At 43.9% G+C, this 27,877-nt stretch overlaps 1 protein-coding gene across 1 annotated transcript; it reads right to left on the reverse strand.

Moving 5' to 3' along the window:
* Positions 1-7,602: 7,602 nt before the first annotated feature.
* EIF3D (eukaryotic translation initiation factor 3 subunit D) lies at positions 7,603-26,765 on the reverse strand. Its single transcript, XM_054989187.1, has 15 exons — positions 26,657-26,765; positions 23,556-23,689; positions 21,452-21,497; positions 20,880-21,016; positions 16,798-16,883; positions 16,332-16,404; positions 16,055-16,167; positions 15,000-15,132; positions 14,034-14,181; positions 13,676-13,806; positions 13,131-13,216; positions 12,825-12,954; positions 12,082-12,224; positions 9,984-10,264; positions 7,603-7,747 (listed from the first exon to the last, which is right to left on the reverse strand). Exons 2-15 carry the CDS (start codon positions 23,676-23,678, stop codon positions 7,734-7,736), a joined length of 1,644 nt encoding a protein of 547 aa, XP_054845162.1. The 5' UTR covers positions 23,679-23,689; positions 26,657-26,765; the 3' UTR covers positions 7,603-7,733.
* Positions 26,766-27,877: the final 1,112 nt, after the last annotated feature.

The raw sequence follows: 27,877 nt of genomic DNA on the forward strand, positions 1-27,877 counted from the left end.
TGGTCACGTGCTGAGATGAAGGCGGAAGCGCGAGGCTCTTAAAGGGGCCATCGTCCCCTGCGGCCGCCACTTAAATCTCCCAACAACGGAGTGCCTGTGGGGCCCCTTTAAGCAGAAAAAATTATTGTGGCGGCAGCTTTAAAATGCATGAAGCAGACTTGGCGTTTAGAAGCAAAACTTTTAAAAGCACACAAATACTGAGCATAATAATAGTGTGCTTATATACCGCTCTTCTAGACAGATTAGAACCCACTCAGAACAGTGAACAAAGTGGAAAAGAACAGGAGTCCAGTAGCACCTACAAGGCTGACAATAGGGTACGAGCTTTCGTCAGCCGCAGCTCACAACAGGGCTGCTGTCGCGGAACGAGAGGAGAGGTGGCTGCACAGATATGATGGGCTAAGGCTATGAAGGGCTTTGAATGTGATGGTCCTGTCCTTGAATTGAGCCCACTAAGTAATGGGCAGCCAAGGGAGTGGCTGCAGAATGGGAGTGATATGCCCGTTCTGTCTAGCTTCTGAAAATAAGTGAGCTGCAGCATTTGGTGGCAGCTGGAGTCTCTGAGTCAACTTTGAGGGGAGACCTATGCAGAGTGCATTACAGCAGTCTAGTCGTAAAGTTACTGTGGCATGAATCCAGGTGGCCGGATTGGCCCTGTCAAGGTAAAGGCCTTTTTTGCAACTGCATTTATTTGCTTGTCTAGCAGCAGTGCTGGATCCAGTAAAACCCATGGCTGTTAATTGAGTCAGCCAGCATCAACTGAACCCCATCAAAAGTTGGAAGCACAATACTTTTCAAGATACCTGCTTTACTATCCAGCATCACTTCTTTCCTGTTTGGGTTCAATTTCAATTTGTTTTCAGCCAACTGACAACAGCTGTCAAGCAGCAACTCAGTACCTCTATTGCATCACTGGGGTATTTAGATAAGGAGACATAGAGCTGGGTATTATCTGTATACTGATGGCATCCATTTCCAGAACTATGAATGAGTTTTCCTAAAGGCTTTTTATAGAGGTAGAATAGCATGGGGGACAAGATTGCACCTTGCAGAATCCCTCAAGATAATCCCCATACTGAAGATAGCTGGTCTCCAATAGCAACTCTTTGAGTCTTTCCATGAGGAACAATTTACACCAGTAAAAGGCACATCCCGATATCTCCTTTTGACTCCAAATGCCTCAACAGGATGGCATGGTCTACTGTATCAAAGGCTGCATATAGATCCAGGAGGGAGCACTAATAAAGTGCGGACGTCTACATTCAGGCAGAAGTCATTAACTACAGCCACCAGTGCTGTATCTGTCACATTGGCCAGCCTAAAACTAGACTGAAAAGGGTCTGAAGCTCAAGAGGTGTCCAAGAAACCTGGAGTTGGTCAGCTACTGCTCTCAACCACTTTGCCCAGAAAGGATGGTTTTTTAAAGTTGTGGGGAGATGACTGATTTGACGTCTGTAGCAAGAGGTACAGTATGTGACACCTCTGTGAAACAAAATACAGACTTATTTATCACTAGCAACAAAGCCCGTTGTGGGGGGGGGAATACAATGGGCTCTAGAAAGGGGAGGGCAGGCGGGCAGGCATTCACTCCTCCATCACTGGGTGAAGGGGCGCAAGCATTGTCCCCTGCTCCGAGCCTGATCCCAGCTGGGTGAAGGGGGGGGGTGAGCATTGCCACCTTCTCCCCGCTGGGTGAAGGGAGGAACAGGCATTGCCTCCTGCTCTGCGCCTGATCCTGGCAGGTGAAGGTGGGTGGCAGGCTTTACTACCTGCTCTGCTCCTGATTCCAGCTGGGTGAAGGGGGTGCAGGCATTGCCACTTGCTCTGCTCCTGATTCCGGCAGGTTGAAGTGGGGGGGTAGGCATTGCTGCATGCTTGGCTGCTGACTCTAGGAGGGTGAAGATAGGGTGGGCATTGCTGCCTGCTTAGTGGCTTATTCTGGTAGGTTAAAGAGGGTAGGCATTGCCACCTGCTCTGCTCCTTATCCCAGCTGTGTGAAGGGAGGAAGGGCATTGCCTCCTGCTTTGTGCCTGATCCCAGCCAGGTGAAGGCACGAAGTGGGCATTGCCACCTGCTCCACTCCTGATCCCAAATGGGTGATGGCGTGGGTGGGCACTGCCACCTGCTCCACCACTAATACCAGCTGGATTAAGGCAGGGGAGGGCAGTGCCACCTGCTCCACTCCTAATACCAGCTGGGTTAAGGCGCGGGGGGGGCATTGTCACCTGCTCCACTCCTGATCCCAGTCGGGTGAAGGAGGGTGGGCATTACCACCTGCTCTCCTGATCTCAGCTGGGTTAAGGTAGGGGGTTGGCATTGCCACTTGCTCCACTCCTAATACCTGCTGGGTTAAGGCAGTGGGTGGTAAAAGACACCTGCTCTGATTGATCCCAGCTGGGTGAAGGGGGGTGGGTATTACCACCTGCTCTGCTCCTAATAACAGCTGTTAAGGTGGGAGGGGAAATTCCACCTGCTCCGCTCCTAATATCCGCTTGGTTAAGGTGGGGAGAGGGCATTGCCACCTGCTCTGCTCCTAATACCACCTGGGTTAAGGCAGAGGGTGGGCATTGCCACCTGCTCCGCTCCTAATACCACCTGGGTGAAGACAGGGGATGGGTATTGCCACCTGCCTCACTCCTAATACCAGCTGGGTGAAGGCGGGAGGTGGGCATTGCCACCTGCTCCTACCCTGCTTCCGGCCTGGGCTTCCCACCATGACACATTTTCTGAAGGGACATGGTGCCTTGCCTAGGTTTCCCTCCATAGCAACTCAAAACTCCAACTGGTAAGTACAGTCACAGAGATTCACAAAAATTCAATAGTCATTACAAAAAGTGCAAAATTTATGTAAAAGTGCAAAGTGCAGTAAGTCAATTTATGTACAATATTTCATATTGCAAGAAGGAGGAGTACAGGCAAGCGTAGCAATGGTGAACCTAGATGACTCAGGTAAGTGACCACCAGTCCCGTATGGGGTGTAAAAGCCAAGGGGCGAAAGCCGACGGGTAGATGCGGGGCAAGATTTCCAATTCCCATTGGCTTTGGCCCCTTGGCTTTTACACCCCATACGGGACTGGTGGTCACTTACCTGAGTCATCTAGGTTCACCATTGCTACGCTTGCCTGTACTCCTCCTTCTTGCACTTTTTTGAAATGTCGCTCATTTGAGCATTTAAATTGTTGTATCACTGTTGAATATGGATTGCGGATCCGGAACATCTTCTGTACGAATTCTTGGTGTTTGAATTTTGCAAATATTTATGAAATATTGTACATAAATTGACTTATTGCACTTTGCACTTTTACATAAATTTTGCACTTTTTGTAATGACTATTGAATTTTTGTGAATCTTTGTGACTGTACCTACCGGTTGGAGTTGTGGGTTGCTATAGGTTTGCTGGTGTATTTCCCGTGTGTTCTTGTATAGGTTTCCCTCCATGGCAGCACCCTCTGGTGGTGTACCAGGGTATAAAGTGAGTTGTCTGAAATACGCTTACTCAATTATATAGTAAGATAAGTACATTCACGGTAGCAGTAACTAGTGGAAGATTTGTGTTTTCACTAATAACTCCTGCTGTGCAAGCCAATCTCTCTCAGTAATATGGGGAAAATACCTTCCTTACCGTATTGTTCATAAGGCTAAGAAGGGTTGAAGCATATGTTCTCTCATGGCCCCATGTTCAGGAGGACAGCAAAATGCACATCGAGGCTTCAAACCACTTGGCAGCTTAAATACACCATCAACATGTAAACAACGTTGGGAAGGACCCATGGCTCAATACTGGAATGTTTATTCTTTACATACATGCAGAGGAGCCCATGTTTAATTGCTTGGGGACTTGGATGTTTGCCCCAGTGGGGCAAGTTGCAGCTTCCTGGATTTGGGGGGGAAGCTTGTTTCCCTTCCCCCTTTGTCTTTCAGATAGGAATCCTGTATGACTAAATTTTAGATAGAAGGGAAAGGGATTCTGGGAGTTCCATTTACTGAGCTCCCAGATCCTTGTGTAATTGAGACTAGGAAAGACATCTGCTCAAAGGACTTGAAGAGCCACTGCTAAGACATTGTAGACAATAGATGGACCAATGATACCACTTGGTAGAAGGCAGCTTTGTATATTATATACGTAATAAATACTAGCGAGTCTTGAGAAATAACACGGCATTGCACGAGACAGTGCTATCAATACAGACAAAGGCCATTCCCCTTTGTTGCTTCTACTGGATCTGTCTGCAGCTTTTGATACAGCGGGCCATGCTATCTTGTGGAGAGGGGGAAGCAGGCATCAGGACATGCTCTGGAGTGGGTTTACATTGTTCCTTAGAGACTCGACCAAATGCCATTGGTGGCCAGTTATTGTCAGTATGGGATTTATCCTATGGATTGTTTTTTTAAAAAGTTTCTATATTTTCTACATTACATATTGAGCTTACAATGTTCTTAAATTTTTGATAGTGTGCTTGTATTTCTTTTAAACAGGTATTCATTGAGAGTTTACCTGATGAATATGATAGGTCATTCAAAAAGGAAACTGTGATTGTATACATGTCTATCTTGTAAGGAAGCTGATTGATGGCTGGATTGTCTACTGATGAAGGCAGTTTTTGCTGAAATATTTGATCATGTTTTTGTTCAGGGAGCTACCTCATTCAGGCTTTTTGATGAGATTTATTCCCTGATCAGTGTTTTTAGCCTTTGCCACAACTTTGTTGGAAGGCAGGAAGTTGTAACCACAATTTTTGTTTAGCAAGAGGGAGAATTCAAGAATAAGTTTACTCAGTGAAGACCGAAGGGCAGCATTAAGCGTATCTAGGCAATTGTGTGCTCTTTCCTCCCCTCCTAGCAGAAAGCAGTGACTCCCGCACACAAATGGGTTGATAGTCAGATGCAACAATTAGACAAAACCAAACATACTAATGTACTAACACTGCAATCACACACACACACACAGAGAGAGAGAGAGAGAGAGAGAGAGAGAGAGAGAGAGAGGTGCCATTGAATTTAGTGGGGCTTGATTCAAGGGATGTTTGCACAGAATTGTGCTGCAAAACAGCTAGCTATATTTATTGTGGAAAATTTATTTCATTTACACCCACCTTTCTCCTCAATGGGAACCCAAAGCAACATACATCCTCTTCCTATCCTCTGCTTTATCCTGACAACAGACCTGTGAGGATGGTTAGGCTGAAAGTAACTGGGCCAAGGACACCCAGGGCATTTCCATGACAGAACAGGGATTTGAACCTGGGCCTCCAAGATCGTAGTCAGACACTCAGTTCACGTTCATTGGTTAAATCCAGTGTAAACTGAAGATGAGCCAAGACCCAGGGGGAGAAATACATTTCTAAAATACCTGCAATTTGGTAATGCTGCTTTGGACATAGTAAGACATCCACATTGAGCAGTTGCGCACATTTCTGCAAGACACAAGTTGTTGCTCCTTGCTCATCCAGTGGGGGAAAAAATAACATCTTCTGTTGCTGCTACAGCAGCTAGCAAGTGCCGCACCAGCCAGTGGTGCATTGCCTCACTGCTGTGCATTGTTAACGAGGCTGTGGTAGGGCGGCGAGTGCTGTTTATTATTTTGTGAAGGACTGTGGGGATCCAAGATGATAATGAACTAGGACCCAGGGCTTGATGATGAAAGCACTTGGAACGGAACTCCCAGTTCTTCCTACAGAGAACCAGCCTTCACACGTATGCCTCTCTGCAGCAGCTGGGAAGAGGCAAGGCCACGTGGGAGCTGTTGGAATATGATTAGAGAAATCCCTGCAGTACCCTCATCTAGCCAGTTCTCTCTGCCAAGGCCATTAATGAGCAGCACACGGAGGTTCAAGCAATTGCCCCTCCAGCTCTGCAGCATAAAAATCCATTTAATTGATAGCGAGTTGGTGCCTTTGCAAGATCCTCATCCAAGGCATGCTTTGGCAACAGAAGAGAACAAATTCCATCCATTAAAATGCTACTGATAATAGCTTTTAAAAGTTTATTGCAATTCATTAGGAGGGGAAAGATTTTATATTCTTACTTCGTATTTGAATTTAGTCTCCAGAGGGGCTGAGGAAGGAATACGTGTAATTCCCTCTCCAGTGGAGATGATCAGAAGCAGGGGTTAACAGTGCACAAGGATGACATGTTAGAAACGATTACGTTTGAAGAAATGCCAGTGGTGTGAATGTCATGATATGGAACTAAAAACAAAAGGGTTCTTCACACGTTTCTTTGCAATGATGGCACGTAGCGGAACAAAATTTCAGAAAAGATAATTTTATAAACCCAATGTCAATTATATTATGTGGGCACAATCACAGCTAACCTACCCATGTTAATGAACTGCGTATTAGATTATAGTTAGGGGTAAGGGATTTGCACCCGAGGGGGGAAAAATAGTTTTTGGATTTGGTTTTCAGAAGGGCATAAATACCAATGAACAATGGTACACAGCCAGTTAGGTGTAGTGGTTAAGAGTGGCAGGATTCTAATCTAGAGAACTGGGTTTGATTCCTCACTCCTTCTCTTGAAGCTTGGGTGACTTCGGGTCAGTCACAGCTTCTTGGAGCTCTCTTAGCCCCACCCACCTCAGAGAGTGCTTGTCGTGAATAACAACACACTTTGTAAACCACTTTGAGTGTGGCAGTGTCCTGAAGGGCAGTATATAAATCTATTATTACTGTTATCATTATTATTATTAGGGTTCCCTGGTACCGTTACAGGATTTGGGGTCAGGTTTTTCCAGCATTCCGGAATTACTCTGATTCCATTTTTCCCTATGGGGGACATTTTCCAAGGGGCAGGGGTGGAGGGTTGTTTTTCAACCAAATGACATCAAAATTGCAGGAAAGCTAGTGCTGCCTGTCCACTGAAGCCCCCCCCCCACACACCTCCCATCAAGTTTTAAGCAAATTGGATCAAGGTGACGACAACGATTTTATTCGCAGTAGTGTGGACTGAAGGAGAAAGGATGGAGGGAAGGCAGAGGAGCCAACCAGACGCACAGCTCTACCAGGCTGGGCAAAACTCCAGCTGGCTATGATCCACCCTCCCTAAGCCAGGTGAGACTTTTGCTGGTCACCAGCCACCTTCTGTTGCTCAGGAAATCTGTTACAGGGGAGAAAAACCACTCCTGGGTTCCTTGAAATGCCAGCCCCAGCTATTCCTGAATGTTTCCAGAAATATATGGGACCCATAAAACAGTATTCCCGAGAATCCCAAATACTGTTCCTGATACCCAAGTATGCCCCAAAATAGTGATAAGGTAAAGTGCACATCCCTCTTAGGTACCTCAAATCTGAGTATTTTCCTTTTGAAAAACAAAAAAACGCCTCCCTGCCACAGGAAGCCAGTATTATCAGAGAAAACAATTCTAAGCTGTCTCTCCACTATAGTTTTCTATACTCCAAAAGAATTTTCATTCCCTAAATGAGCACCCATGCAATTTCTCACATGCAACAATCCAGGAAAAGTGGTATCGTGATTCAGGCTTAAAATGGAACAGCAATGCATTATTACAAAGATAAACTGGTTATAAGTTTGGGGAAAGGCTTATTGTAGATTTGTCAATGTCCGTGCAGCATATTTAGTAATTAGACAAAAGGAAAAACTCATCAGGAGAACTGATTTTATTCTTTTGGTTGTAAGGAAGTGAGGCACAGATTCAGGTTTGATCCATCCACTGAGTTCACTACTACTTGAGTGTGCTTTCAAGCCACTGTTGCTTTGACATCTGACACAATGTTCAGCTCTCTTCCTCTGGAACACAAAATAGAGGTTGAAATAGAACATTTCTTCCCATCTCAAGCTAGGCCACAAAGCAAACACAACATCCAAAGGGGAAAATAAACAAGGCTACAATCTTTGCTGCCCTTTTCCCACACAATGCCGAATGTTCGTCCATGTAAAGCCAGATAGTAATATATAATAAAATGCCATCTTAGCACGTTGCTCACCAATCGTTTCAAAATCTAGATTTAAAAGGAGACAATCCAAGTCTCAAATTCAAAATGTTTGTCAAGAAAACTTTCAGAAACACGCTCTTATAAGGTCTGCGTGCAAATGCAATAAAAAATACACTCAAGTCTATAGCCTTGTAAGCACACCTACTTACATTAGGTCAGGGGTGGCCAAACTTGCTTAATGTAAGAGCCACATAGAATAAACATCAGATGTTCGAGAGCCGCAAGACATGATGCACTGAAGTGACTTCAGATGAAGTGGGTTTGGGGGAGTGTCCTGAAAGTGACATCACAGGAAGGGGTGGAGTTTTGGTGCAGTATGACATCAGAAAGGGTGGAGCTTGGGAAGAGCCATCACCTGACCTTTGACTTGGAAGTGACATCACAAAAGTGATGTTACATCCTTGATAGGCTTCACCCCCAAAGTCCCCAGGTATTTTCTGAGTCAGACCTGGCAACCCCAACATTTTTACTGCAAATATGAAAGACATGGAAAGAAAGAAGGAAAAAGGAGGGAAAGACATGGAAAGAAAGGAGGGGAGTGAACTAAGCTAAATTGTATGGCCATAGCGATACTCAGAGACCGCTGGCAGCTGCACAATATGTCTAGAAGAGCCACATGTGGCTCCCGAGCCGGTCTGGCCACCCTTGCATTAGGTAGTCCCTTCAAATGGACATTTACTTCATTCACTAGGTACAAAAAAGAGGACCAGTGGGAAGTGGAATGAGAAAAGAGATAAAAGGACTGAGAAAGTGGAAAATAAGGAAATGCAGCAGCAAGTAATGGCAAACGTGAAGGGAATGACAATTTGTCAAACTAGCTATGTTAACCATTCTAGTATTTATTTCTATGGATGTGCAATTCGGGATTCCGATTTGGAATAAGTGCCTAAATAAGGCCTGATTTGAAAAGATTCCAGATTTCCAAATTGAGTCCAGCAAGGGGGCCCCAATTTGGAAATACTGAATCAAAGCTTTACAAAGTGATTCAGATTGCTTCAGAAAGCTTTGGGTCAAACAGGACTTCCCCACCTGCCAGCTGAAGCAAGCCGTGGGGTTTAAAGTGCCCGTTTCTGTGCCCCACTTGCAAGTGGCATGGAAATGGGTGCTCCCACGTGGGGTTGGCTTCAGCTGATGTGGGGGGGACTTCCCCCGTCAGGTGAAGCAAGGCATGGGGTTTAAAGCACCCATTTCCATACCCCTCACTTGCAAGCGGCACGGAAATGGACGCTCCCCCACAGGAATGGCTTCAGCTGACAGGCAGGAACTTCCTCCTCCCCCTCACCAGATGGGAGGAGGAAATCACCTTATCTCCCTTCCATCGGGTGAAATAAGCAGTGGGGCGGGAAGTTAAAGTTGCTTTTCGGTGTGCTCCAAATCCTTATAGAGCATACCAAGCAAGTCAATAAACAATTTCCCAAGCAGCTTGCAGCTTCAGAAACCGCTTATTTCTGACTCTTTTTCCCACTTCGGAAATTCCGAATCTTTTTTTGTTGCGCGCTCCTATTTATTTCTTAATAACCAGCTTTATGTTCAAAAGTGGTGAGCATCTGCTTTCATTCACATGCAATCTCTACTGTGGAGATTCCTTGGCAGACCTGTAGATGGATGAAATGACAGCCATTCACTTTCAACTGAGCCCTATCAGAATCAGTTTCTTCCATGTTATGCCACTCTTCTTAGCAACAGATCTGCTCTGAACAAGCAATTCCTCCGATACTTTAGCCAAGTCCTATTAAATCTGAATTAAGTTCATTCTTAAAAATTCCCTCTTAAATAAACCTGTTCCACTTGTTCCTGTCACTTGTGACTATTTTATGTGCATGGTCTGGACTCTTGTTAAAACACAGTCCTAATGTGACAAACCTGTAGATGTCACTGATGGATTTATATCAGGCCACCATTGCCGAGTTTAAAGAGTGGGAAAAGTAGCCTTCCATGAGTTAGCTCTTTTTTAATTTTGGCATTTTCAAGCCTCGGCCTTTACGCAGTGATGAAGTTAGCAGGTGTCTGAAATGTAGTATTCTACAAACCTTCCTCCTCCTCCTCCTCCTCTTCATCGTCCTCTTCTTCATCAGAGCTAAAGGTACCATCAGGCAGACTGTAGACACGAATGACTTGCTTGTTTGGGTCTTTCAAGATGAGGTACTTGCCCTCATCCAGTTTCATACAGATGTCAATGACGCAGCGCAAGATGCCCCAGGCATTCTCCATGCTTAAATTAATTTGACTGGCAAATTCGTTGGGCTTGAACTGCTGTGTGCCCAGGATCACATGCCGCGAGGAGTCTTTTACATGGTAACGGGACACGTATCTGGAAAAGGACAGCCAAAGAACAGTCAGGAAAGGTACTGATGCAGCCCAGAGCAACAGATATGGGCAGATGGCAAGAACATTAATCCAGGCCAATTTAAGTGTTTTAAGTGAAGCTCAAGGACCATCTTTCATGCTTAGTTCTGCAGAGAAATCACTTGCCTATTAACGTTTCCGAAGGCTAGGTGCTAAACATATTATTTAAACATCTATTTGAAAATTACTTCCCTTGAATTCAACAGGGCATGGTTCTGAAGTTTACATTTTTAGATGCAAAACAAACCAGGAAAAGTTGGAATGCATTTGCTTCTCTCTTTTGTGCTTAGGGTTTGAAATATTTATTTATATATGTCATTTATAGTCTGCCTTTCTCACTGTGACTCAAGGCTGATTACACAGTGTGATATTAGTACAGTTAATTTCAAGGACATTTCCATAAACAATGCCATAGGGTAAATAAACACAATTTTACAAAGACATAGCATTAGTAAATACCCATTTTATTTACTATCACTTAGAATGATTTTCAAAACAGCTTGTAAACACTAAATATTTGGATGACATTCTTTGTGCCTGAAACATTTTACTCCTTAGGGTATCTTCAATGTAACAACCATTTTACTCAACTTTTACTCTGAAGCTAATTGGTGTAATTTTTATTTGAATGGCTTTCTGTCTGTACACTTAGAAAGACACTTAGGTAAATGTGTGTCCTGTGATTTGTCAAAACAAAAACAAAATCATGCTGGGTTCTTAAGAACATGAATTGGAAGCAATGCTTCTGCGTAGAACAATCATAACACATGGCTGTCCCCACATAGTCCAGAGCTTTCCATATGATCTCTGCAATATGGGAAACGGAATGTGCATTGGAGTAATTCCTACATCACAACTCTAACAGATTCTTGTAATACTGCTTGGCAGCCTTCCAGCCAGTTATTACCAGCACATTTGAGCAAATTTATGCATGAAGCAACATGCTGCAATTCTGTACTAAAACAGCACAGACCGAAGAACTGAGACCTGAGTGATACTTTGCTTCTCTCAGGAGATGCACAAAACCAGTAACATACCAATAGCAAACTTGTGCTGGCTACGTGCAGTTATTACCACGGAAAATTAACAGTATTAAAAATGGTCAAAATTTTTAAGGTCCCAGTTAATAATGGCAGTAATGGGGCCCAAGGAGACTAACAGGTGATGGCCTATTAGGTGGCAATGTTTGCTTGCACAGGAGCCAGACAGAATCTTTTATAAGAACAAACACTACTTGGTACCTTTGAGAAATCTGTCACTCGTTTTATATCACTCTCTTAGTAACAGTTTTTAAATCACTATTGGTTTATCCAGAATGTTTCTGCTGTGCATCCCTTTTCCTTTTATAAAGGCTGTCAATACAGCACTAAATTACTTGACTAACAGGCAATGGAATCTAGTCCTGAACAGTGGCTCAGGTGGTTTCCAATATTTCATTAGGCCTGTCAGGCTCCCAGTGAAGCTTCAAAAGCATCGATATATTACAGAACTAAATGGCTGATGAGGAGTAAGTCTCTTTTGTTCACAAAGGTAGCCAGTCATTTTAAGAAGAATGAGCACAATGGATATTTCAAATTTTCAGACCAGGACTGATCATTCCATATCTCCTCTCGATACAATAAACCAAATGTGTTTCTTTGGAAGAAGTACCAGACTGGTTGCTGCAATTTTGACTCTGGATCTTAGCACTTGGTGTCCTTGACAAGGGAATATTTCCCTCTTCTTACACACCAAACCTTCAGACAAAAAGCATTTGATGAACACATCAGTTCTTGGTCTCACCCTAGTTTTAGGTATTCTGATCCAGCCAGCAGCGCACAAGATGTCCAACGGGCAAGTTTGTAGCTGTTGTTTTTCAGTTCAGTGGCAATCACAGCTCCTCTCTGAGAATCCAGTTTCTGACGCCAGTCTACTCCATTACAATGCTGGAAAAGTAGTACAGCTATGAAGATTTCATGCAGTGTGGCATAGCGGTCAGAGTTTAGGCTCTAGGACAGTCAAGTTCAAATTCCCGCTCTGCCCTGGAAGCTCATTCACTGGGTGACCCTGGGCCTGTCTCTCTCAACCAACCTAACTCACAGGGATGTTGTGAAGCAGCAGCTACTCTGGGTCCCCACTGGGGAGAAAAGCAGAACATCAAATGTAAGTGCAATTTTATCGATTGCATAATAGTTTTCTTTATTGAAAAGGGACTAGACAACCTCAAGTTCCTACCTAACATACTGTGAGCTCATTAAGTGAGGCTCTGGGGTCTTTCCTCCATCACAAAAATTGAAGAAAGAAGTCAATACTTTAAGCGACTCGCCTTCAGAGAGGAGGATAACATACAATGGCTACCACATGTAATCAAAGTACACACCAGTGAAAACTGGCAAGCACAAACAAGTCACAGGCAGCCAGATGACCTATGAAGTGCTCTTCTGAGGAAGCTAGCAATATAGCAGATGCACAGAGCGTTTCGTGCTTTGATGGCTGCAGCCAGCCACAACCGACATTATAAGAACTTAAAAGCTTATCTTCCTCACCCTTGAATCCCATTCGTTCAATGTTTTAATGTTGATGAATGACACTTCTCCATTGGCTCCAGTCATCACTCCATCATGTTCACAACGTACAATCAGGTCTATGTCATCACCGAGCTTCCACCTTCGATACCTACAACCAAGAATGCTGGTCAGTAACACTGCCATTAGGAATTTATTCAAACACAGCTCAGTTTCTATCATCATGATAATATATGCAGGCAACAATGGTGAATTGTTATGGAGTCCGCAACAAGTCTGGAAGCCACCTGCCCCCAATCTATTTACATGCTACGAACAACCACATACCGGTATGCAACAGAAGCCACCTCGTTCTTATCCATGTCATCTTCCACAAATGGGTTTGGATTGGGAAATGTGTATTTTTCTTTCCCCTGTGAAAGAAGCAATGCAAAATCTTTTACCAAATGAATGTCATAAGACCCTGGGTTTCAGACAAGACCCTGGGTTTCTATTGCCCATATTTGGGACGAGAAACGTAGTCTTTTTTTCTTCACCAAGCCCTTTCCCTAAGGACTTGAGTTGCACGACAGTTTCATGAGTTCATCAGTAATATTTTCTGTGGCATTTCCCAATACACAATACTAATCTCACAGAACAAATCAGGAAGCCCTATGTTTTTATTTAATATATTATTATAATCTGCCTTTCTGAGGGAACTGCTCATGGTGGCTGTAAGCAAAGTAACTCTTTGTAGCACATATGATCCTATTTCTGCTTGCTAAGAAGGAGAGAACTCTTTTGTGGGAAAGTAGTTTTAAACAGCTATAGCAGCTCCCCCCTCCCTCAGATCTTTGCACAAACTGATTCAAGGCCATCTTCTTCTTTCTTACCATTCTCAGGCACTGCTGGGAGAAGTTGTGGTTGATGTAGGTGGCTTCCATAGCAAGGTTGCGGGGGGAATTGAAGGAATTGCCCTCATCCTGGGGTGGTTCATTAGCAGTCTCACTGACTGTTAGGAGATCTGAGGATACAGCAAAGCAGAAAATATCAGAAACTTCAAAATACCTCAATGGCACTGAACCAGGCCAGTATAGTAAAGTTATATAGTTCAGACACTGCAGAACACTGGGTTTTTTGAGGCTCCGCTTGTTCCTTAAACTAAGCTTTCTCTCAGTCAGGAATTAAAAATACAAAATTTCCAGCCACCACTTGTTGTCCTTTCTCAACTGTAACACACAAGAGACTCACCAAAATCAGAGTTGTCCCTCTTGTCAAAGAAGAGCTTGGATCCAACTCTCTGAACAATGATGTCCCAGGAATACACAGAGCGAGTACAGGCCATGAGTGTGGCTAAGATAGCATCGGTAGCAAATACATTTCCCTGAGTCTTGGCCAGCTATATATAAAGAAGAGTCAAAAAGAGAATGTGAATCTCTGGCCACCCCGCCCCACCCCCAATGAGTTACATGGCCCTCCAATGCATTATTTGGTCTCATGAAACTGTGTCTAAGCAGCCCTTTCCAATATTATTCCAGTTTCCAGCAATTATTTAAAAAAGGGAAGGAGGCATAGAGGAGGCCCCTGAGGTAAAAATAGCTTCTCCAATACAGGTAAGAACAATTCAAAAACTTCACAATCTACTATTTAACTAGACTTTAACTTGGAGGCAGCTCCAAGAGGCAGCTCATGGAAAATACAAGATCCCACCCACCCAATTGTATCTTACTATAAATATTTAACTTTCCCCCATAATCCATTAACAATTGCTTGCTTGCCATAGGAACCTGCCTCTCTATTAAGGTCTTCATCAGAGGGCCCTCTCTCTCTCTCTCTCTCCAGGTTCTTCCTTCAGAGATTAGGCAGTGGCTACTGAAGGGAGGACCTTCGCAATGCAGGTGCCTGGACTGTGGTATGCCTTCCATATTCAGGGTCGTCTGGTACTATGCAAATATTGTGGGCCTCAGGCATGTCTGTCCTATTTTACCTTGCTTTCGATCACATGTAAGGGTCACTGCCTTATGGCTCTGCTATAATTTCTCTCTTTGTGCTGGATGTTTTGTTGTTTGCACATTAGCTGCTGTGAATGCTTTTCTTTGCACAGGCATAACTTCCTTGCTCACCAAAGTATGAAGCACTAGCTGCCCTGACCCACCACTTTAAACCAATGTCTCATAAGGAGACGGCTACTCTGTATGAGAGACTGAAGAGGCAGACCTTGCGGATGACGGGATCATCAGTGGTGGTTACGGTATGGAAGATGCGCTTGATACTGCGAAGGATCTTCTCATTTCTTGTGGTGACGCGGTCAAAGCCTTTATCATAGTATTCTAGAGCCCCACAGCACTCTCTGCAAGTACAAAGAAAGGATCATCAAGGGAGAATATGGACTGACAAAAGTAGTGTAACCAGTCCCAGAAGGCAGACAGAAATTAAAATATCACTCTCAAGTTGTCCATGGATCTAATCAGTTTCTTTAAGGCTGAAGACTGCTTTGCCTTTCTGTATCTGCTTTAACTCAGCAAGCAGGAGAACTGTTCCATTTTGATTGCTTCCTCTGACAAAAAGAACTGGGTCCAAGACAGGCATTTTAAAATTATTTACAGACACACAAGCACATACATACAGCTTTTGAGCATTAGCCTCTCTCTTTGCTCATGTGTTCACTCCTTCTTTCTGTCCTGATTATCCTTTCATCTACATCTTTCACCCAGGAAGCTTGTCTCAGTGTTTTTCAGCACCCCATAATTCCTAAGTCTTGACTCTCAGAGAATTTATAGTCAAAACAAAGCAGCTTCTTGGCAACATCAAGAAATGAAAATAAAATCAATAATGTCACTATGTTCTTCTCAAGGTGAGATCAAAATCCAGCAAACTCCACAAAATCCACCAGGGCAGCACGTATCCACCACACTCGGACTTCATGTTGACTAAATCAGAACTGAGGGACTAGGTCCAACCTCCAAGCAAAACAGCCACATTTTGGAGAACAGTGCTCTTCATGCGAGCCTACCAGGTCAATCCGGGCCTTAGACCCAGTTTCTTTGCATTGAGTCACATTTTCACATTCATGGTGAACACTTGGAAGACGTAGGGAATATTAACTAAAATAAAGTTAAACTGACTGGGAAGAAAAGGGACCCACAACCATATCTGGTTAAGGATACATCAGATACCCACTTGTGTCTTGGTGTGGATGAAGAAATACTATTAACAGCATTGTGGAGCAGCTAAACAAGGGAACAGATCATACACAGCTGACTCAGTCTTACATGTCCTGAGGTTCTGACACTTCCAGGTATCTCATCTTCATCAGCCTTGGGAAATCCATCTCCTCCTTTACCTCCCAGTCACTACGAACTTCTACAGAAGAGTCACGAGGCTTCTGCGGTGCAGGCAGAGGAAGTACAGGTGGGTGAAGGGGAGGAAGGAGACAGCACAGCAGTGGTTAACAAGGGAGTAAGATGCTGCACCTCAGGAAATCTGCAAAGCTAGGTGTAATATCAGGAAGAGAGAAATGTCACCAGGTTAGAAAGCAGTTTACTTTACCTGTGATTTTTGGTCCCATTTCTGCCTCACTCCAAACTGCTTCTGAAACTTTTTTTGCAGGCGCAGTCTATCCCTGCAATGACAGAAAATCAACAGTACTATCAAGACAGTAGTCCAGTTTCTCTGCTTGCAGCAGAGATCAGAACATAAGCTGTTTACTTTGAAGGATATTTGCAGATAGTTTTGGTCCTAGAATGGCATGAGGCCAGAGTGTCACTCCATTCAACGAGCAGCACAGCCAATTAAAATCAAAACTAAATGCCAGACTGCTGGCCCTGGAACAGGTTGGAACCATTCAGGAATCATAAATTCAGGACTAATCTCAGAAAAGCAAACCAAAATGCTCGGTTACCAATGTACTTCTTTTGTATAATCTATTCGTTTGTTAAATTAGCTCTGCTCAACAGTAGCCAAATAACGGCCTCCAGAAGCCAAACTGTATGTTTGCTGTGTTTGTGAAACTCACCTTTCCTTCTGCTTGGCACTTTTAGGCAGCGTCTGCAAGTTGAACTGAAGTATGTTCCGACGGTCCTTGTCTCTCCGAAGGTTCCTCTGGAAAAGATCATTCAAGTAAACAAGAGAGCAGGACATAATCCATCTCAGAATTATTCCCCAGATTGCAACTGATGGCAGGTAACCCAGCAAAGGACTTCTGCTTGGTTATTCATCGCAATGCATGGAACATGCACTGAAAAACACCATTAAATGAGCCAGGAAGCATCATGAAAATAATCGGAATAAATAAATAAATAGTTACATAAATGGGAACTTGGGGAAAACAAAAGCATTACTTGAGAGCAACCCTAAGAAGGTCTACTCAGAAATAAGTCTCATGTTATTCAATGGGGCTTACTTAAAGGAAAGAGTTCACAGTGTACTATTAACGATTCTAACCTTCCTCCCACTTCAACCCCACCCACACAGGAGAATTTTTTAAAAACCTTTAAGTAATAGTAAATCTTGCACCAATATACACATTTTTCAGAGGCAAAGAAGTGGGTTTGGCTTTGGTTCCTGTGTGATTTGATGCAAGTATTGCAAACATCTTGCACCTGAGAATTAGAAGTAACCTGATCCCTTGCTCACAATAAGCTTTCATTCATTTTGAAATAATTCAACCTTTTAATATCAAAATGGCACCTGCTACAGTTTATAGCAGATTTTTCTTAAAGTTAGCAAGGCCTTTTTCTACAGCATTATACCTTCAGGACTGTAGGATCTAATCCAGCTTCCTGGTGTGCACTTTCCCATGACAGTGTCACAATTTTCTTGTGAGATGAATTCATTTTCCTACTTTAGCATTTAATGAAGGACAGCAATAACAAAGGCTTCCATTGTTAGAATGGAGGCAGAATGGCAACATGGAAAACTGAGAATGTCAGAACCTTGCTAAGACAACTAGAGTGGAAAACACAGGCTTTGGTATCCCAGCAGAGCTGAGGAAGGATCAAGATTTTGGTAACAGGGAATGATAGAACAGAAAGCTATTGGATGGCTTACATTAACATACTTCACATGGTTATGATTCTTATTATACACAGCAATCTGTATCCACGAGTGGCGACCAGCAATGACTTGTGGGAGGCAACTCATTTCCCCGTTGCCCCACCATGCCCTCTTTCCCTTTCCTGTCCCCCATAGCGCGCACGCACACACACACAATGGCAGCCTCTCCCCTTATGGTCCAGTTGTGGGTGCTGGCTCCGCTAGGCTCAGTTGCATGGTGGAGAATCTGCAAGGATTTGTGGGTGTACTTCACTTTTCTCTGTATCCTCTTCCCCACACTATTTCCTGTTTCCCTTCTCCTGGCAGCCTCCATACACTCACCTTTCCCTACGTCCTTCTCTCCAAACCCACCAAGCAACTTACTTTTACCTGTACCCCATCTTCATCTATATTTATTAATTTGCTTTATTTACATACTGCCTTTTCCACAACGGGGACACCAAACAGCTTACATCATTCTTCTTGCCTCCATATTGTCCTCATAACAACCCTGAGAGGTAGGTTAGGCTGGGAGTATGTGACTGAATCAAAGTCACCCAGTGAGCTTCCACAGCAGAGTGGTGATTTGAACCTGGGTCTCCCACATCCTACTCTGAAACTCTACCCACCACACTATACTGGCTTTTTGGAGGGGGTGTTGTTGAACAGAAGCAAGCTGCCAGGCCTGGTTGAGTCATGCAAGTTGTGTGGTATCAAGTCATTTGGTGATTGCATCTGGGCCTGGTCCATCCTCAAAGGCCAAAACAGCCCTGGAAAGGGCACTGCCCCCTCCCCTGCCTTTTCCTGACAGAAATCAAACCCGGAATACAGTTATGACGGCCTATGAAAAGCCACTGAGAGCGATTCGGTTTCGTTTTCCCGGCCATGTCGGACGCTCCTCTCCGCAGTTCCGGGAGGAAACGTCCGAGCAGCCTGACAGGGCGGTTGACCCGCAAGGGTTAACCCCCAGGACTCCCAGTGAGGGAGACGGGGTCCGGAGCGCGGCGGGAAGAACCCCCTGAAAGCAATGCAGGGGGTAAATTGCCCGTTTGCTCCAACGGAGGCCGGCAGACTTGCGCAGCGCCTTGCGTGCTGCCGGGCCATGGAGAACGGCAATAAGCAGATTTAAGGTGAAAACCTGTAAGTAAGCGAATCCCTTCTGACTTCTAAGCGTATGCAAAGGATTGGTGGGAGTTGAAGCTAAGAAGGAGCGGATTTCTTCCCCTTCACGGAGTTTCGGAACTTAGTTGGTGCCCCCCCCTAAGATGGCGACGAGAAAGCAGAGCCCAGCAATAAGTAAATCGGTGATGGCGACGTTACAGGGGAAGGGGGAAACCTTGGAAGAGATGGTGAGGAGAGCAGTCTTTGATGCTGTGCAGCCCTTTGTGGCGAAACTAAATGAAATGGGGCAAAAGGTTGATTCAGTGGAAAGCGAAGTGAAAACCATTAAAGAAACAGCGACCGGAGCAGAGCAGTCTGCGCACGAGAACGCAGTACTCATGAAAGCAGCAAGTAAGGAAGTGAAGCTTTTGGAGAATCAAATAATAGGATTGCAAGTGGACCGTGCCCAAACGGTACTGCGTCTTCAGAATGTAAAAGAGGAGCAAGGTGAAAATCTGAAAGATCTGGTGTCTGGACTTTTGGCGCCATTCGCAAAGGCAACTAAAGAAGAGTTAAAAAGCGATATTTTGGAAGTCCGGCGGACATCTTCAAAGTATGTAATGAAGCGTCAGCTGCCTCGCGAGATTATTATTGACTTTTCATCTAAGAAGACTCGGGACACCATTTTATATAATTCGTATAATGTGGACTTGGATTATTTGGGCAACAAGGTTAAAATATTGAAAGATGTTCCATTTTTGGCTCGTAAAAGAAGATTCAAGTATAAAGGACTTGCGGCTTCCTTGAGGAAATGTGATGTAAAATATAAATGGTTGTTTCCAGAAGGCGTTTGGTTTAGATGTAAGGATCAAACTTACAAGATTACATCAGAAGCACAGCTGACAGACTTTTTGCTCAACCATCAGGAGTTTCAACAGGAAGAAAGTTCAAAATCTGAAGGGGAAAGTGGGGGGGAGGAGAGAGCGGGCGCAGCTGCTCCAGCCGCGCAGAGAGAGCTGAGACCGAGACGCGGGGGGGGGGGGGGGGGGGGGAGTCTGATCCTGAATATAGTTTGTATTGTATAAAATCTACCAATCTGATAGCATATTAGAAAGTTAACTTTTAAGAAAAATTACAGCATGAAGGGAATACAAGACATGTAGTGTAGCGTTTGTTGTTTATGTGTTGCCCTTTCCCTTTTCCCAGTCCCCCCTTCCCTTTTTCCCCCCTCTCTTCCCTTTTATATTTTTGTAGTTCTTTGTAGTTTTTTATGTTAGATATTAAAAATAAAAAATTTTCAAAAAAAAAAAAAAAGAAAAAAGAAAAGCCACTGAGGGCATCTGATCCTTAAAGCTACAGGAGCTCTTTTATCATTTTGGATTTTCTTTAACACCCTCCTCCCCCCTGCCAATATATCCTTTTTAGATTTCAGATTTTTCTGCAAATCTGGGGCATTTTTCAGGTGTGTAGGAATATAAGATATCGAATCCAATCTCTGATTGTCCTTGCAGCACCATATTAAGAACACTTTTCAAGAAGTAAGCCCCACGGGATGGACTTCAGTAGGAATGTGAGTAAACCTGCTCAGGATTGCTCTCTTAATCGTCTTTGAAAGCCATAATCAATAGGAGACAAGCTGGTGTGTGAAAAGTCCACCATCTCATAATTATCCCTTCAGCTCATCAGCTAAAAGAGCAATCCTAAAATGGACTGAGATCTATTGAATGTGGCTCACAGCAAGGAAAATGTTCTTAGGATGGCATTGTAAACCCTCACCTTTCCAACCCACTATAAGAGATATGAGGCAAATCAGAACATTTGGTTAGGAAGCAGGTCAGTGTAGGGAAAAGTTTTCTGCAAACCCTAATGAGACTCTCATCGTCACCAAAGGACACAAGAGGAAACAGGAAGCTTGCCAGGTATGTGGTCAAACCCAAGCTTTTCAAGCAGCCCCCATCATACCTGTGCAAACCTCATGCGATTCCTCTGGTAGGCAGTCTTCTGTGTCCGTGCTGTGTCCACCAGCTGGAAACTGGTCTCATCTTCCTCGTGGAAATAAGCATACTGGCTGCCTCCACCAAACTGGGATGAATACTTATCTGAAAACACAATTACCTCGATCACTTCACTGTTCAGGATTGGGATTTCCTAAGACTGAGATGGTCATCCCCTTTCTATACTGACGAACTGGAGGCGTCATCCCCAAATCTTATAAAAAGGAAAGGCATAACACAATTGTGTAACTTTTGCTAAGTAGTAACATCATTTTGATCACAAAACGATGGAAGCTTCGTCTTCTGCAGCTTGAGAAAGGCAAAGACACTTCAGCTCTGCTGTGACCAGCACTGAAATATGACTACCCCAGATTTTTACCTAGCCAAAGTTTACATCTGTTACCGCATCAGTGTTTATATGACCAAATCGTAATGTGACCATGTGGTACAGCCTGTATTTGTCATGCTCTTATCCATCCTATCGTAACATAATCTTCCCCTTGCAGCACAGCAAACAAATGCAGGTACCTCCTTACTTACTTGTGTATCGCTTATCTTGATAAGTAGCTCCTGTCCAGTCTGCAACCTAGCCAAAGATAAGGAAGAAGATGAAGAATAGGTCTGTGCTCATTTACAGGATTTCCAACAGAAGCTCTAAGAATGCCTCCCATGCCAGCTGGAGTTCTGAGTTTCTTCAGTTAGAATTTTTATACCAAGCTCTTCCCCTAGAGGGCCAGTGCATATTAAGCCCTCTAGGAGGCACCGACTCAAGATGGCATCCCCCTCTTAGTCTCTACCACCTCAGATGTAAAATGCAGTAGCACAACTTGCTGTGGATATTGCTGGAATTACAGCAAGAGTCCGTGAGCCTCGGCTAGACAGTTCTGGTAGCAGCATGGAGATTCTTAACAGGACAGTAGCTGTCCGTATGAGGCCAAGCCTGCAGAAAGCTGAATGAGTATTTGACTCTTCATTTGGAAAAGTCATTATTTACTTTTAAGAATCCAAGCTGCAATGTGAAATGAAGGCCCCCTAGTTCAACAGATAACCAACTGACGCTGAAATGCATCTTGTGCCTTCTTGTGGATTGTTGTATATTTGGGGAAATCTGATTTCTGGTTCTGGCACTTCTCAATCACTTTCACACCACCCATCTTCACCTTCTGTTCTCCAAATTATCCCTTGTTCTTAAAATTAACCTAGCTTACTTCAAAACCCATAAAACAAAAGAAAACAAATAAAATAAATGCCCCGGCAACAAAGCAGAGCTCACCAGCATTGTAACTCAACTGTAGCCAGAACCCAACACTGCACTTCTCAATAAACTTGTGGATTTTTAAAAGTTATTTTGTACTGTTTGAGGTATACAGCTACATGTTTTTATTGAATCACGAGTTTGCACATATAACTAAGTCCATTTGATTTTTTAATCTGCGTCTTACAACATTCTATTTAACTGCACTTTGATATATTGTGTTAAGGTCAAATTATTTGTCACATTATTCCATTTTAATACATTACACCGAAACAGTATACACTGCACTTCTTTGATCAACCTTGTTGTCATGAAACAGTACATGATTGCACATTACCCCTAGGTGAATTTGCCATAAGGATGCTATTTTCAGCAGGATCTCTATAGCAAGTGACATGTTCACAACTCCTAAGATTACCATAATATCCTAAAGGGACAGAGAACTGACTTAAATCAATATTGGTACAAGGTTTCTAGAAGTCCTACTCCTTAACAAGAGCCATGAGATCATTTTATATGATAAAACTCATTAGCCTGGCACTAACTTAAAGTTTAGATCTCTTGTTCACATTTGCCATGCAATTTTCTAGCAAGCTGACATGAGCTACTCATCCACGATGAGAGGCTGCAAGCCAGATACCAACCATCAATTAAAAATGGCATTTCATACTGTAGTCAACTCCCTAAATACTGGCATGTATTTAAATGAACATTCCTCCAAGGAATCTTCCTCCAGCTTTAGTGGCTCATCAGAGAGCCAGTTTGGTGTAGTCGTTAATCTGGAGAGCCAGGTTTGATTCCCCACTCCTCCACTTGAAGCCAGCTGGGTGGCCTTGGGCTAGTCACGGCTCTCTGGAGCTCTCAGCCCCACCCACCTCACGGGGTGTTTTGTTGTGGGGATAATTGAATACTTTGTAAACTGCTCTGAGTGGGCATTAAGTTGTCCTGAAGGGTGGTATATAAATCACATGTTATTATTATTGTCAGTTGGAAGGAGGCATCTAAATTTGCTCTTTACCACTGTGACTGGGGGAATTCCCAGAGCTCTGTGCAACATGGTGCTATCATCTCCATGCGTGATGCTCCCCTTTCCCATGTCCTGCCCCCCAAAGCTCACAGGTCTGCCAGGAGAAGGCCTGGCAGCCTTAGGAAAGATCCACCCCATTGCTGTGTGATATGGCTTAATTTCAGTCACTGTTAAAAACTTTTCCCTGTGAGCAGCACTGTAGAAACCGAGGTGTGAATTCCTCCAGCACATAATAAGAATACATCAAGAGCAGCACAGTCATTGACTAGTTGGATATTTTGCAGCACCATGAGTGGAAACACAGACATCTTGGTTAGAAAAATACATCAAGCACAGTCAACAGGAGCTCCCCCAGAAAGTACCTTTCCCAGTCGATCCCCTTTACTGAATGGCTGATAAGGCATGTCTTTGAACTGCTCAGGAACAGCACACGGACCCCAGCCCGAGGGATTGTCCTGAATCACGGGTGCCAGGAACTTTGCCATCTTCTATAACTCTACAGAGGAAAGAGGTGGAAGAAGAGATATTCAGACTGAATTCATTATAAGCAGTAATATTATTCAAATTGCAGGAGCAGCTAATACCGCTTTTGAATAGAGCAAGATTTTTAAAAAATGAGTATGCGGGAACAAAATCACCATCCCCCCCACAAAACAGTCCGGATTGAATCTTTCTACTCGAGAGCATCCTTAAACTGTAGACTAACAGACACAGGAATTAAAAGTCAATAAAGTATGCCACTGTATCTCTACATTCTCTTGGAGACAGATCTAGGGAACAGAATTCCTATAATAACATATACAAAACAGGGCAGGGAAGCCTACGGGCATCTTTTAGATTCTTATCTCTCTTTCAGACTATATCATATTATTTCTCCAATCAGCTCTGGGCAGTGTACATGTCACCCAGCTTTTATCCATACAACAAACTTGGCGATTGACCCAAGGGTCACTCAGTGAGTTTCATAACTGAGAGGGGATTTGACTTTTGGTCTCTTCCCCAGAATCCCAATCATAATACAGTGATATGTTATGTTTCTAGCTCGTATGGCTGTTCCATGTCAGTACTTTAGATTTTCAGTATTTTAGATTTGCACTCAGATCAGAATATGTAAAACCTAGAACCAACGCACCTTTTAATTCCTATCTTTGTTCGTTCATACTTTTGTGACTTGTGTGTGTTGTGCCATCAAGTCACCTCCAACCTATGGTGACCCTTATGAAGGAAAGACCTTCAAAACGTCCTACCATTAACAGACTTGCTCAGATCTCGCAAACTGGAGGACGTGGCTTCTTTTATCGAGTCCAGCCATCTCGTTTTAGGTCTTCCTCTTTTCCTACTGCCTTCTACTTTTCCTAGCATTACTGACTTTGCCAGAGAATCTTGTCTTCTCATAATGTGGCCCAAGTACGATAGTCTAAGTTTTGTCATTTTAGCTTCTAGGAAGAATTCAGGCTTGATTTGATCTAGTAGTTCCCACTTATTTGTCTTTTTGGCAGTCCTGGGTATCTTGCAGAACTCTCCTCCAGCACCACATTTCAAATGAATCAATTTTCTTCCTGTCAGCTTTCTTCACTGTCCAGTTTTCACATCCATACACAGTAATGGAGAATACCACAGTTTATCTTGATCTTGGTTCCCAGAGAGACATCTTTATCTTTAAGCTCCCTCACAGCTGCTCTTCCAAGTCTCTATCGCCTCCTGATTTCAAAAAGCATTTTTGAGTTCAATGAGATTTGTTTATTAGAAACTGACTTTCTCTGGTTCAGCAACTGTAGGACCAGCTGATGCTCCACTGTCACGGAATCTCACATCAGTTATTACTGAACACATTTATATTGTATTTTCCATATTTAGTATTAATACATATGTAGCATTACTGAGCAGCAAGCTGTAATCCATGGTCATTTTGCACATTATTCAGAAGCCAGTCCAAATTTGCCATTGAGCTTCCAAGGGACTCCTTTCCTAGCTCATGTTGCTGCTCCTCATCGCCCCCTGGCCTTGGGACCCATCTATGAGAGAGTTGCAATCTACCTTTGGATCCCGGCCCACCTTTTGAAAACATGGCTTTAGGCTTGAGTTACCTCTTGCAAAAATAACTCAGCTAGATAATCTTAGGAACTAGTAGGTATATTTCAGTAATGAAAAGGAGGTTGCAATTTCATGATTAAAAGACTACTTTTGGATGCACTATATTTCACCAAATACCAGAACCTGCTCAACTTCTATAAATACGATTTACCCACCCAAACACTGATAACACCAACTCTCCAGAATTTGCTCTATTCATGCAATGTTTGTACTGGATTAGTTATGTCCACATAAGAAAATTAACCTCAGATCTTTGGCTGAAAAGCAGCCACATCCCCACAGCTCATCATGCTTCCATTAAGAATTTATTTAAGGGCTACTATTCCATACCTATAACATCTACAGCCCACAAATCTATAATAAATCAAGAAGACGAATAGAATCTGGCTTCTTTTGACAACTAAGCAAAATCCTTAATATAAAGACTAAGAACTGAGGACCTTGCATAAAACAGCATCCAATTCTCAAACGGTCTAATTAAAAATATCCCACCCCAGGAGTTCTTACCCCCCAAGTAGCAATTCCGAGTAATATTGTTTTAGACCTCTGCAGCAAAAACAGTCAGCAATCTTGTGACACCTTAAAGAATAAGAAGCTTTTATTCTAGCAAAACTTGTGAACTAGGGCTTTAGCCAGTGACAGCTTGGCTAAAGTAAATACTAACTAGTCTTGCAATTTTATTAAGTAGATACTTTTGTCCTCTTTTCTCCCCTATAGGGACCCAAAGTGATTTACATGACCCCTCCCCCATTTTATTTCCACAACCCTATATGGTAGATCAGACTGAGACAGAGTGATTGGCAGGGCTACTGTGTGAGCTTCCATGGCAATGGAAATTCAGCCTTTATCTCTCAGATACTAGGGTGTGCACTCTAACCACTAAACAGCACTGCCTCCCCCCATACGACTCTTTATTGTGATCCAATCAGACTTTCACTTTTTAGGGCACGAAGAGGAATACGGTATCAGCGACCCACTAAGACATGGGTCTTAAAAATGCATTCGTTTGCGGAATTCGGGAATGAGTCTGTATAAACCGCCTGGGACCATTAGCAATTCCAACCGCCCCAATATTTGGGCTAAGGCTTTTCGTAAAAAGATGAAGCCACGGCAATCTACAGCACGCAGCCTAGTCATTTCATGGGGTCGCCCATTCGTGCGGCAAGTAGAACAGGAGCCGGCTTGCTGCTGACCCAGATCCACAAATCAGCAGGGGCCTAGTCTGGGCCTCCGCGGCGCTCCCTTCACCGGAAAGGCGGTGGATGGGTTTTCGAAGCCCCGCCCTGCCCCAGAGCGGGCGCGACTCGAGCGAATGAGGCGAGGGAGAAGACCTCCAGCGCCTTAGGACCAGCCCCAGGCCCCGGCTCACCTCTGCGACCCAGGCGGGCCCCGATGGCGACGGATTCGGCCCACGAGGGGGACACGACAGCGCAAGACTCACGCCCGGTCAGGGGACTGCCAACTTCCGTCCCGGCTTCTCCGTGATGACGCCATCGCGCCGCGCCCGCCGCCACAGCTGCCGTAAAAGCTGCTGTACTTCACCAGAAAGCCGTAAAGCAAAGTGTTTAGTTTATGAAAGGACTTCCTCCGTGGTCTTGTGTCCCTTCGCATGTGATTAGTCGTCAGATGGAATTGCCAATCTCCAGGTGGGGGCTTGAGATATCCCGGAATTGCAGCTGGTCTCCAGGTGACAGAGATCGGTTGCCCTGGAGAAATTGGCTGCTTTGGACGGTGGACTCTCTGGTGTTACACCCGACTGAGGCCCCTTCCCAAACTCCACCTTCTCCAGGCTTCCCCTCTAAAATCTCCAGGAGCTTCTCAACCTGGAGTTTGCAGCTCTAAATCCTCATCCCCATCAAATTGCATGGTTCTGTGGTTGCAATTGTGTGCATCCTTGGGTGCGAGGAGCTTTGAACCCATTGGGCCTTAAAGGGGTCTAGAGAGGATGTGAATGCCTGCCCTAGCTACATACATGCATGTGGCAAGTTGGAGAAAGAAAGGGATGGGGAGATGACTATACCTTTTTGTCGACAGTTTTGTGCGTGTTTTTTATATTGTCTTAAATGGAAAAGGGCCAGAGAGAAAAGCTGCCTCTGCTCTAGCACAGACTTGTGCATCCTTGAAATAGCTTTTTATTCTTTTCTGGACCTTCTGCTTTTTTATTAGAAGTGATAAGCAAGGGGTGCCCAAACCTGGATAGCCCAGGTGAGCCTGATCTAGTCAGATCTCAGAAGCTAAGCAGGGTCAGCCTTGGTTAGTAATTGGATGGGAGGCCTCCAGTGAAGACCAGGTTTGTGGAGACAGGCAACAGCAAACCATCTCTGTTAGTCTCTTGCCACGTAAACCCCACCAGGGGTCGCCATAAGTCAGCTATGACTTGAGGGCACTTTGCACCCAAGCAACAGACAGCATACACAATTCGAAGAAGAGAAACAGAACGAAATCCAACCTCATGTGTGATATGAAAATGACAAAGTCTTAAAGCATATTTTAGGCAACCATCTGGGGCAAATTAATCCAAGAAATGTTTTGATGGCACCAAAGAAAAAGTGTAATGGCATTTTCTGGCTCCTTGTCAATTACAAAAAAA

The sequence above is a fragment of the Eublepharis macularius genome, chromosome 9, assembly GCF_028583425.1.
Source record: "Eublepharis macularius isolate TG4126 chromosome 9, MPM_Emac_v1.0, whole genome shotgun sequence".
Taxonomy (NCBI): Eukaryota; Metazoa; Chordata; class Lepidosauria; order Squamata; family Eublepharidae; genus Eublepharis; species Eublepharis macularius.

Excerpts from the sequence above, each read along its gene's own strand:
- EIF3D (XM_054989187.1), bottom strand. The coding sequence starts at position 23,678 with ATGGCAAAGTTCCTGGCACCCGTGATTCAGGACAATCCCTCGGGCTGG. Across the intron at positions 13,807-14,033 it reads GAGGGACAACTCTGATTTTG|ATCTCCTAACAGTCAGTGAG; the intron begins GTGAGTCTCTTG and ends CTGTATCCTCAG. Across the intron at positions 12,225-12,824 it reads TGAACGAATGGGATTCAAGG|CATTGTAATGGAGTAGACTG; the intron begins GTGAGGAAGATA and ends CTACTTTTCCAG.